At 39.0% G+C, this 12,422-nt stretch overlaps 1 protein-coding gene across 3 annotated transcripts in view; it reads right to left on the bottom strand.

The window, feature by feature from the left end:
- si:dkeyp-123a12.2 overlaps nucleotides 1–12,422 on the bottom strand; it is a 29,480-nt gene that overhangs the window by 14,319 nt on the left and 2,739 nt on the right. Inside the window, exons 1-7 of one of the 3 annotated variants that reach the window (XM_068220499.2) lie at nucleotides 8,797–9,024; nucleotides 7,787–8,065; nucleotides 4,546–6,364; nucleotides 3,853–4,026; nucleotides 3,097–3,270; nucleotides 2,789–2,962; nucleotides 2,482–2,655 (exon numbers count right to left, since the gene is read on the bottom strand). In XM_068220499.2, coding sequence (XP_068076600.2) covers nucleotides 2,482–2,655; nucleotides 2,789–2,962; nucleotides 3,097–3,270; nucleotides 3,853–4,026; nucleotides 4,546–6,364; nucleotides 7,787–8,045 — 2,774 coding nt within the window. In that variant the 5' untranslated portion in view covers nucleotides 8,046–8,065; nucleotides 8,797–9,024. Of the gene's footprint in view, nucleotides 1–523; nucleotides 2,324–2,481; nucleotides 2,656–2,788; nucleotides 2,963–3,096; nucleotides 3,271–3,852; nucleotides 4,027–4,545; nucleotides 6,365–7,786; nucleotides 8,066–8,796; nucleotides 9,025–12,422 lie in introns of those variants that run through there. The other 2 variants (XR_012402180.1, XM_073947388.1) reach the window with 2 other exon arrangements.

Below are 12,422 nucleotides of genomic sequence, written 5' to 3'. Positions count from 1 at the left end.
AGGACGTTCTCTTTCTGCCCCGATGTTTGGGGGGAAGTGTGCTTATACCTGCGGGTCACGTGAAAACCCATACAGCATTCTGACCAATGATTTCAGGGGAAAGTTTGCGCGCGAACCTTCCTTTGTCTCGGGGTTGCTTGTATGCAAATTTGAGTCCTCCCGCAGCCTAAGGACGGTTTTTAAATCAGGGCATTAAAAAAATTGCAGGCCGTCCCTGTTATTATCATGCTCTATGCATCATGTGTTATAAAATGTCGAGGGCATTCTATTGACACCAAACACTCTACCAGTACATCACATTAAAGGTACATTAACATAGTTCCCATATCCTCACATCATTGATGCTTTTAAAAAGGCCTGAAAGAACGAATGTGTATAGTCTATATCAGGGATTGTACACATTACAAAAGTTAAATGAAATTAAACAAGAGATTTGGGTTCTAAATGTCTTTGTTTAATTTTGAGGAATGTCTTGTCTGTGAGCAGAACGTTGGCTAAAGAGGTTTTTTTTTTTTCTTTCTTATCTTATCTGTCATGTTCTTTTGAAGTAGGCAGAGAGTGGTTCTGTGAAGTCTCCCAGACTTGTTAACATGTCACCACGGATTACTAAGCCAGACTTTTCGTCGCCAAGTGATTTTATTGTCCTGGCGATTCACCCAGATTGTTTTCTGGAATGTTAAATGGAATGTTTATCTCCAGAATGCAGGTTACAATATGTTACATGCGTGTGTGAATGTATGTTTCCTAGTACTTGGTTGCAGCCGGAAGGGTATCTGCTGTGTAAAACATATGCTGGAATAATTGGCGGTTCATTCTGCTGTGGCTACCCCTGATAAATCAGGGACTAAGCTGAAGGATAGTGAGTGAGATAGGTAGGTAACTAGTCCTCTCATACTATTGATACAATATTAAAAACTAACCTACATTTACAATTTGTATGTAAAATGTTTGTTGCCAATTTTCTGAAAGTATCCAAGCAGCATCACGCCCTGTAATACTGTACAACATTGCTCATAAAGTCGGCTCATGTATCATCAATCTGACGCAAACTCACAGCGTTCAGCATCAAGTTTTGTGGCCGTTAGATCAAAAACATCAGCTGCTATTCACGTTCATACACTCTAATAATAGTTCTGTAGGCCTGTCTGTCTTTATAAATAATGTCTTACATTTAACACTGAATTCTGCAGTGTAGGTTTACTGTTATAGATGGTGCTACAGTGCACGGTGCTCTGCTATAGCACTGAGTAAATAAGTAGAGCAATGACCAAGCAGTAAACTCCCACTCTCCCTCGTGAAGCTAACACAGAAGTACCTGAAACTGCAATTCATGGAAATCCTGCTAGTCCTGGCTCCATATACAGCAGATTTCTATTGAGCCCACTGTTAAAATGGCCGACTTTACAGCAGGAATAAATGCTTTTACAAAAACAAATACAAAGAACCGTTTAGCTTCGTATGGCTAATATTAGCCTTCATGATAACTGTGAGGGGGTGATGTTTTTTATGACTCATCCGTTTCCTTTGTATTAGGTGATATTAAGTCTGCATAATTAAGGGCGTGGCCACTTGAGTGACAGCTAGGTCTCGCTGGTCGCTGTTTCCTCACCTCAGCTGATTCCGGCTGATTAGCCGCTGAACTCGATGTATTTTTGTGTTGTTTATGCGGCTTTACACAGTCAGTTGCCTTTTGGAATTGTCTCCTACAAGAATCAGATGATATGGCATGCTGTGTGCACTTCACTAACCGTTCATGTGGCCTCCGTTTCCCAGGTGAGTGAAATGATATACTTATATAATATCTCTATAAATGTATTTGTTTTGTATAAGATCATTCATCATTTAAATGCTCTTTAGATCTGTAATGCACTCCAGAATCTGTCAGATTGATTAGCTGCAGGCTCTAGATCAGTCATCTGAAGTGTTGTCATACAGTGTTATGCTGGAGTTCATCAATAGTCTTGTCTTCTTGTGTTAAGTCTTGTGTCCTTTATTTGTCCTTTGTTTATATGGTGCACGCTTGTTCAACACGTTGGTAAACACTTGTTGTCTTTAAAAGCGCTTTATAAATAAACATTGTCTTGACTTGACATTGAATTATTAATCCTGTTTGCTTTTTGAGCACTGTTGAGCGAGTTCTTAAACACCTGTGATTGGTCATTGTGTTCCTCTACAGAAATGATGATGCTGATGATTGCGCTGATCACAGCTGACCCATGACAGATGCAGTGGAGAAAACTCGTTCTACAGACAGCCTGGATCCACAAGTATCACCGATAGCTTACATTTAAATAGATTTGTCTTTTTTATTCAGAGTCAACTCCTAGATATGATCATATAATCATTATCAATGTGCAGAAATGAATAAAATCACATACCTGCAATTTTTTTGTTTATTCTTCTTCTGCCAATTGACTTAAAGGGGCTCCACATTTGGTAACACAATATGTAACTGTCTGTAGTTAGTGGAGAGTCACTTACCTCAATGTGTCCAGTTTACAGTTCACAGTCTTCAGTCCATCAGAGAACTTCTTCACTCCTGAATCCTGGAGGTCATTGATACTCAGGTCCAGCTCTCTCAGCACACAGTTTGAGGATTGTAGAGCTGAAGACAAACTCTCACAGCACTGAACAGTGAGATTACACATGGCCAATCTGAGAAAGAAGAACACACATTACCAAAAACCACACTGTTAATGTGATCTGACTGATGTAACAAAGCAAAAAATCAATCAATCAATCAATCAATCAATCAATCAATCAATGAATTAGATGCTTAAACTCAGACCTCAGTGTGTCCAGTTTACAGTGTTGACTCTTCAGTCCATCAGAGAGAAGCTTCACTCCTGAATCCTGCAGGTCATTGTTACTCAGGTCCAGCTCTCTCAGCACACAGTTTGAGGATTGTAGAGCTGAAGACAAACTCTCACAAGAATCGGCAGTGAGTTTACATGTCATCAATCTGAGAAAGAGCACACATTACTAAAAACCACACTGTTAATGTGATCTGTCTGAAGTAACAAAAAAAAAAAAAAATTAATCGATCAATCAATCAATCAATCAATCAATCAATTAATCAGATGCTTAAACTCAGACCTCAGTGTGTCCAGTTTACAGTGTTGACTCTTCAGTCCATCAGAGAGCTTCTTCACTCCTGAATCCTGCAGGTCATTGTTACTCAGGTCCAGCTCTCTCAGCACACAGTTTGAGGATTGTAGAGCTGAAGACAAACTCTCACAGCACTGAACAGTGAGTTTACAGCTCTGTAGCCTGTGAGGGAAAGCAGAAATATTGATTTTGCATTCATCTAGCAGGGGTAATCCAAAGCAGAGACAAAAACAATTGAATGGTGTGTATTAGTTTGAGAAAAGATAAAAATCTCTATATGGACTCTGTAAATAATGAATTTTAGGGAGAATCGTTAAAGCTCTCTCAGCACACAGTCTGAAGATTGTAGAGCTGAAGACAAACTCTCACAAGAATTGGCAGTGAGTATACACAGGACAAATCTGAGATATAAGGATTTGAATCAAATTTACAGTGTAATTTTTAGAAATTCATCTGATGTAAATAATAATTATAATTAATCAGTCAGTCAATCAATCAATCAATCAGGTGTTTGTGTTGCATATTTAGTTGATCATTATCTTGAGTTTAATTAGAGTAATGTGTTCATTATACAAGTAAGAATTAAAGAGCGCAGGTCACTTTAAGAGTTTGGACAGACAGGATCACAAGTTTTTGTCAGAGTGTGAGTTTTGTGGAACAGGAAAGTGAAGGACAACAATAGAAGTATAACAGTTCTAGTACATTTTGTGTCATCTTTACCAACATAACAGTTTGATCTCAGACCTCAGTGTGTCCAGTTTACAGTGTTGACTCTTCAGTCCATCAGAGAGAAGCTTCACTCCTGAATCCTGCAGGTCATTGTTACTCAGGTCCAGCTCTCTCAGCACACAGTTTGAGGATTGTAGAGCTGAAGACAAACTCTCACAACACTGAACAGTGAGTTTACAGCTCTGAAGGCTGTGAGGGGAAAAGAGAAATAATGATTTTGCATTTATCTATTAATCCAGAGCAGAGACAAAAACAATTGAATGTTGTGTTTTAGTTTGAGCAAAGGTAAAATCACTATAAGGACTCTGTAAATACTGAATTTAAGGGAGAATCCAAGGCTGTAAAATAAACATAAAATTATTCTTAAGCTAACAATTCACAGTTTTGTGTGATAATTAATTATTAGTTATCATTATTAAAAACTTTTTCCAAACTCATGTTAACATATTAGAGCTATCAGTTTTGAAATGAGATTATATTATTGTATTGTGTAAAAAGAGAGTCAAAGTATTGAAAAGAATGTCTGAAAGTGGAGTAAACATAAGCAGAACAGATATTGTGTACAGCAGGAGATCAGTGATACATGTTTGATGTGAAAGCACAAATAGTCTGTGCTGTTTCTGCTCTGCACACATTTGACTCATGGGCTGCAGATGTTTTGCAAATCGATGTGTGAAATGGGCATAAGTGTATCCAGAAAACTCTTACAGTGCTCTTCTGGTGTTTCTAACCACTGGCATTAGTCTCATCAGTGCTTCATCAGATCTTCTGTACTTCTGCAGTTCAAACTTCTCTTGAGTCTCTTCTGACATCAGGAGCACAAACACCAGACCCGACCACTGAGCAGAGGACAGATCCTGTGATGTGAGATTTCCAGAGCTCAGACTCTTCTGGAGGTCCTCCACAAAGTCATCCTTCAGTTCATTCAGACAGTGGAAGAGGTTGATGGTCCTCTCTGCTGATTTCTCCTTCTCTATTTTCTTTTTGATATAGTCTGTCGTGTCTTTGATGTTCTCAGTTTTGAGCTTCAGTTCTGGCAGAAGCTCCTTCAGGTCACTCTGATTGGACTCCAGTGAGAGACCCAGCAGGAAGCGGAGGAAAAGGTCCAGGTGTCCATTCTTGCTTTGCAAAGTCTTCTTGACTGCATCCTTGTGAAGTTTAAACAGGTTCTTTGTAGAGAGTTTCCATGTTAGTTCCTTTTTCCTGCAATCAAGAAATGGATTTGCTTTCTTGTCTTTGTAAGTGAAAAACACATAGAGAGCAGCGATGAACTCCTGAACGCTGAGATGAACAAAACTGTACACCTGTTCCCCTGAGATGGGGTTTTCCTCCTGAAACATTCGAGTACATAACCCAGAGAACACAGACCCTTCCTTGACATCCAGCCCACACTTCTCCAGATCTGTTTTGTAGAAAATCAGATTTCCTTCCTGCAGCTGTTCAAAGGCCAGTTTCCCCAGCTTCAGAACAATGTCTTCAAAAGACCAGGCATAGGCTTCAGGTTCAGAATCGTTGCTGTATTTTTCTTTCATCTGCTGCTTTTGAGACAGTAAGTAGCTGCTGTACATCCCTGTGAGAGTTGTGGGTGTTTCTTCATTGCTCTCTTGACCCAGCAGAGGCTGAAGAACAGTGAGAGAGATCCAGCAGAAGACGGGGATGTGGCACATGATGTACAGACTCCTGGATTTCCTGATGTGACTGATGATGTTTCCAGCAATCTCAGCACTGCTGTTTTTGATGAAGTACTGCTCCTTCTGCTCATCACTGAATCCTCGCACCTCAGTCACCTGATCAATGTAGATTTGGGGTATCAGACTGGCTGCTGCTGGTCTGGATGTGATCCAGATGAGGGAAGAGGGCACAAGCTCTCTCTTTAAGAGATGTGTTACTATCTTACTCACTGTCATTTCCTTATCAGCATCTGTAAATCCATCCTCCTCTTTAAAGTTCAATTCAAAGCGATATTCATCCAGTCCATCAAAGATGAACATGACCTTGCCTTGTTTTTCAGGAAGAGAGCTCAGTCCTCCACTGCTAAAGAAGTACTTGTTAAGCAGACCTATGAGACTGTACTCTTTTTCTTTAATCAGATTCAGTTTACGGAACGGCAGTGGAAATATGAAGACTATTTCCTGATTGTCTTTTCCTTCAGCCCAGTCAAGGATGAATTTGTTGACAGAGACAGTCTTTCCCACTCCTGCGATCCCCAGTGTCAGGACTCTTCTGTTTTGTTGACCTGTGTCAGGCTGAACTTTAAACATGTCATTACACTTGATTGGTTTATCCTCGGCTGTCTGTTGGTTGTGTTTTGACTCTATCTGTATCACCTCATGGTCATTCTCTCTTCCTCCAGTCTCGTTCTCCACCACATATAGATCAGTGTAAATATCATCCAGCTTCTTCTGGTGACCCGTCTGTGAATCACCAATCAATATCTGCTTATAGTCCTCCTTTAACTTCTCCTTTAGTTCATGGCTGGTGTGTGTGTAATCAACAGGAGGGGATTTACAGGTCTCTGAAGCTGCACCTTTACAAGAGAGAGGAACAATTAGTGTTTTTATTAAAGTGAATTATAATTATGTCCTGTGCTTTACAATACTAAAAAATAACAACAGCACTCATGAAGTCGTTTGTTTCATCATTTAAATGACGTGACACCTGTATGGTGTTGAATGAGCAGGGGTAGCTGATTCGACTTGAATCTTATATTGTATTGATGTAAACAAAGTTGATCACTCAGAGTAATGCAGGATGTTTCAAAAATAATTCTCCAGAATTACAGTGTGTCTATTACAGGTTTTTGAATTACTTCATACTTTGCTGATCATTTGCTGTCTGAATGTTTCCTGACCTTTCAATTTATTTAGTTATTTTTATTTTTTTCCCACAGGAACAACTGTCTGCAAACAAAACATGCACACAAGTATAGAGATATTTTATTTTTAAAAGAAAAAAATTATAGTTTTTGTCCCCAGAAAAAGGCTCTTTCATTTGAAGAAGAAAAACTGCAGGGGCTCAAGCCCTCCAAAGCAAGATCCAAGGACAACTTCATTATTATTTAATACATGCACAGTGTGAGCCGGCTTTACAATGTGTTCTTGTTCCAGTAATGTTTATTTTACAACTGATCTTTGTTCTTGTTTTCCTTTGCTCAAATCTATTTTCCATCATTGTTTATTCTGTCTGTGCAAATGAGTAGTAAATGATTGTTTTGATAGTTTTACCTGTGGAGGTCTTCTCTCTTTGTAAAGCATGAATTGTGTAAAAGGCTTGATAGAGATCTTGCAGTTATGATTCTGCTAATGCTCAGTTATTTTAACAGCCATGCAGACTCCTGATGACAGAAGCTGAGGGGCTACTTTACAGAAATCCAATTCTTACATAAACTTTAGTGAGAGTAGTATTCATTCATTAATTCAGTTTCTTTTCGGCTTAGTCCCTTCATTAATCTGGGGTCGCCACAGAAGAATGAACCACCAACTTATCCAGCACATGTTTTACGCAGCTGATGCCCTTTCAGCTGCAACCCATCTCTGGGAAACATCCATACACACTCATACACTACAGACATTACGGACAGTGTGAGCTGGCTTTACAGTGTGTTCCTGTTTCAGAAATGTTTGTTTTACAGCTTATTCTAAGCTTCTTCATTCTTGTTTTACTTTGTTTATTAACATAGATATGCCTTGTGCTTCCCAATACAAAAAATAACAATTGCACATATAAATAAAGTAACAAATTCAGATGAATGAAGATAAACAATCTATTCACACACATTAGCTATATACAAAATATTAAATGTATTTAAATGCATTGCTTAGAAGCTGTTCAATAAATGTTATGACAATACATCTGACTCAAAAACCATTGCTAGGGCAGGGTTTTAACATGAAAGATTTTAACTGAAAATGATCACATTTGTAAAGTTTGACAGGGAATTAAACAATACCTTGCTTCTGTGTATTCTCCAGATCTTCAGCCAATTGATTTTGGTTTAGTTTCCTCAGAGTGTCCACTGTGATCTTCACAGCTCTTTCTGATCCAAAACATGACACCAACTTATCCACGGTATTTCGCCTGTCTGCATTCTCCATTTCAGCTTTTGAAATCTCTCTATGGTCATTCATTAAATGCCACTGAAAGTCCTTTAATGTATCTTCTACCAGTTCATCCAGTGATTTCTTGAGCAGCTGTTTAACATTTGCCATGGTGCTTTACCCACTCACAACTACAGGACAAGAGCAACAACATCTGCATTAGTTTCACAATTAACATATGGACCTGAGCATTTATTTATAAATTGAAAAAGAAAATTAACCAGTGAGAAACTTCACATATCAGAAAGCTAAATATTGAAAATTGACTGTCACTACTTAAAGTGGACTAAAAAAGTGGAATTATTGCAAAAAAGTGAACTCTGAAGAAACTGACCACTAATTTAATATAAAAGCTCTTGGAACGCAGTTGTACATGCTCAGAATCCACTGAATCATGTTGTTTTTATTGTGACACACATGGCCACTGTTACGATCCTTGATGGCAATTTGTCTAGGGTATTAAAAGGAGTAACATAAAGATGACCAAAGTATAAACTGATGTTGAAGAATGGCAAAAGAAAACACCAAACAACAAATTAGCACCGCAAAAGATTTATTGCTCCCACATTATTTACAATATTTACAAACCATAAGATAAATTTGAAAAGAACCAAGACAAATAGGAGAGGGAACTGAAGTTTGCGCATGGAAATCAAAGAAATAAATAACAAAAACATTCCCTTAATCTCCTTACCAATCCACTAAATAAGAAAATAACAATATGAAAAGAAAAGTCTTCAGCGCAAAGCGCCCTGAACTTACTCTAACTAATAAATAAAAATACAAAATTAGCGCACTTCGCTAACTAGTGTGTCTATACATCAATAATCCTGCGTGCAAATATGTATGTCACGTGACTTACTATGTTGTTCCAGATCTCCCTTGTCAAGTCACAGAAGGTTTTGAATGGAGCATTAGCGGGCTATAGATGTAGAAACACACGTCAGAACTCTTAAACAAATCTTACTCAAAGTCATCAGTTACTCACTCAAAGTCAACATCAATAGATCTCAATCAAACCACACATCAGTAACAGCGACAACGCACACGGACTCCACCAAAAAGACAACACGCCAAAACAACAAGAGCTGATCTCTCCCCGTTGCCGCTTCCGTTTTTAAAGGGCTCTGCAACGAACGCGATTGGCAGAGAGAGAAGTCATCATCACACGGTTGAATAGGATTGTGTCTCGTGACAGTGCATCCGCTAGAATATTCTCAACTCCCTTCTTGTGCCTAATATCCAGGTTGTAACTTTGCAAGAAGAGTGACCACCGTGTCAATCTCTGATTGTGATTATACAACTTTGAAAGAAATGTCAATGGACTATGATCCGTAAAAACTATCAAAGGCTGTACACTACATCCAACATATACTTCAAAGTGTTGCAATGCAAAAATTAAAGCAAGTGTCTCCTTTTCAATCACAGAATAGTTTAACTGATTCTTGTTAAACTTCCTCGAAAAATAACTCACCGGATGAGCTATACCCTGCTCATCATCTTGCAGTAACACAGCACCAGCGCCAACATTACTTGCATCAACCTCAAGTGTGAATGGACGATTTAAATCAGGGGCTGCAAGAACTGGTGAACTACTCAACAGTATTTTCACACTCTCAAATGCATATTGGCATTTTTCATCCCACACAAACGATTTAGAAGGGCTTAAGAGTAAAGTTAATGGACTAACCACAGACGAGAAATTTCTATAGAAGCTGCGATAATAACCAGCGATTCCGAGAAATCTTCGGAGTTCACGCCGCGTCGTAGGAACTGGGAACTCAGATATAGCCTCAACCTTCGCTTCCACAGGTCGAACTTGACCATGTCCCACTTCTTTTCCCAAATAAGTCACCTTCGCCTGACCAAATTCACATTTTGCTAAGTTAAGGGTCAATGAAGCACTTGCAAAACGTTGAAATACATCACGTAATGAATTCAAATGTTCACTCCAATCTCTGGAATAAACAACAACATCATCCAAATAAGCGCTACAATTAGGAATACCAGCTAAAACAGTGTTTACTAACCTCTGAAAGGTAGCAGGTGCGTTTCGGAGTCCAAACGCCATGGCCGTATATTGTGCAAACGCATCTGGAGTGATAAAAGCAGCAATATCAGATGCTCTAGACGAAAGTGGTATTTGCCAATAACCTTTCAGCATGTCTAATTTACTCACAAAGTTGGCATTTCCTACATTGTCAACACAATCCTCCATTCTAGGAAGTGGATAGTTGTCAGGAACTGTTAGTGCATTCACTTTTCTAAAATCTGTGCAGAATCTAAAAGAACCATCAGATTTTGGCACTAAAATACATGGAGAACTCCATGGACTAGAGCTAGGCTTAGCAAGACCATTATCCAGCAAATAGTCAACCTCTTGTTGCATAACTGAACGTTTTACAGAATTTACTCTGTAAGCATGCTGTCGGACTGGACGAGCATCTTTGACATCAATGTCATGTTGAATGACATTTGTGAGTGTTGGCACATCATTAAACAGACACTTAAATTCAAAAATTAATGTCACAAGATCGCGTTTCTGATCAACAGTCAAGTTTTTAAAATGTGAATTAAGATCTTTTAAAATCTCAGAATTGGACAAACTCACGGTAGACTGAGAAATACTTGGAAACATAAGCCCATCTTCATTAGCATCAACAGGATTTTCTGTCACAGCCACAACAGAAATAACAGCATTATCCGTCATTTTCTCAGCATCATCCTGTGCCCTCGAATGATAAAGTTTAAGCATATTCACATGACAAGTGCGGGTTTTTCGTCTTCGGTCGGGTGTACAGATCACATAATTAGTCTGGCTCAATTTTTCTTTCACTTCGTACGGTCCGAAAAATTTAGCTGACAGTGAAGAACCAGGTATAGGCATAAAAACAAGAACTGCGTCACCAGGCTTAAAAGAACGCGCAACTGCCTTTTTGTCAAATGTTCGTTTCATTTCTTTTTGCGCACGGGCAAGTAAATCTCTAGCAATTGAACAAGCGGTCTGCAACCTTGCTCGAAACTTTGTTACGTACTCTAAAACATTCGTTTTTGAATTGTCAGTTTCCAGAATTTGATCTTTCAGAACCTTCAAAGGTCCGCGCAATTGGTATCCATAGCCCTGGTAAACTTCTGTCTATAAGCTTCGGGAAATAATTCGTATGCACGAAGTATTGCTGATTTAACTGAATCATACTTTAAACTCTCTTCAAGTGATAAAGTAGAATAAACTTCCATAGCCTTGCCTACAAGTTTATATTGCAGTAACAAAGACCAGAACTCAGGTGGCCAGTGCAATGAAGTCGCAATGCGTTCAAACGCATTAAAATAAGAATCAACTTCAGATTCTCTGAATTGTGGAACAAGCGCAATGTGCTTACTCACGTCAAAACTTGAAGTGGATGAAGTCGACACCGGAGATACATATGAAGAAGAGGTATCCAATTGGTATCCATAGACCAACTCAGCTGGGCTAAAGCCGAGTGACTCCTGAACACTCTCTCTAATCGCGAACATCAGCATTGGAATACCTTCATCCCACTCATTACCAGTCTGCATGCAATATTTCCTCAACATCGACTTCAAAGTTTGGTGAAAACGCTCCAGAGCTCCTTGGCTTTCTGGATGGTAAGCACTGGAGGTGCGATGTGTGATTCCTAAATTTTGCATGACCTGTTTGAACAGCTTGGACATGAAATTAGTGCCCTGGTCGGCAGTGAAGAACAAACTGCAACACGGACAAGTCCAGAACATAGATCACTTTTTAAATGCAGATTATGCAAAGGTCTCTTTACACATCCCATTTCAATTCCTTGCACTACTACACTAGAATGACATGACGTCTCATCAGAAAATTTGATCGCACTTTCAACAATAAAACTTTGCATTGAGCCTGTATCACGAAGCATTGTGATTTCCTTTTGATCCTCATCACGACCAGTCAGAGAAATTAACCCCTTAAGAATAAAAGGACGGAACGTCTCCTCCACCTTATCTTTTGAGTTTTCAGCCACACTCTGATGAAAAGTCTTTACAAAACCTACAGGTTTAGCTTGTGATTGTTGTTTTCGTTTAAGTCGGGGGCAGTCAACTATTACATGACCTTTTACATGGCAATAGTAACAGTTACGTTCATCGCCAACTTTTGGTGCATTATTTTTCGAGCGCACAAACTGTGTGTTAGATAAAATTGCAACTGCAGGTGCATTCTCCACACGTGAGTGAACAAATATGTTCTTGTGAGTCAAAATGAATTCATCAAAGAGAACAGCGGCATGTGACAATGAATTTACCTTCTGTTCGTTAAGATAAACTACCACTTTCTCAGGCAAACAATTCTTGAACTCCTCTAAAAGAACAAGCTCACGCAGTGATTTAAAATCTGCCACATCACTAGCTACACACCATTTATCAAAAAGCGTGCCCTTTTCTCTAGCAAACTCCACAAAAGTTTGATTGGAAGTTTTCCTATGCGTCCTAAACTTCTGT

This window comes from Danio rerio, chromosome 4 (genome assembly GCF_049306965.1).
Source record: "Danio rerio strain Tuebingen ecotype United States chromosome 4, GRCz12tu, whole genome shotgun sequence".
Taxonomy (NCBI): domain Eukaryota; kingdom Metazoa; phylum Chordata; class Actinopteri; order Cypriniformes; family Danionidae; genus Danio; species Danio rerio.
Note: the sequence above shows the minus strand (reverse complement) of the source record. Positions and strands in the feature narration are given on the sequence as shown.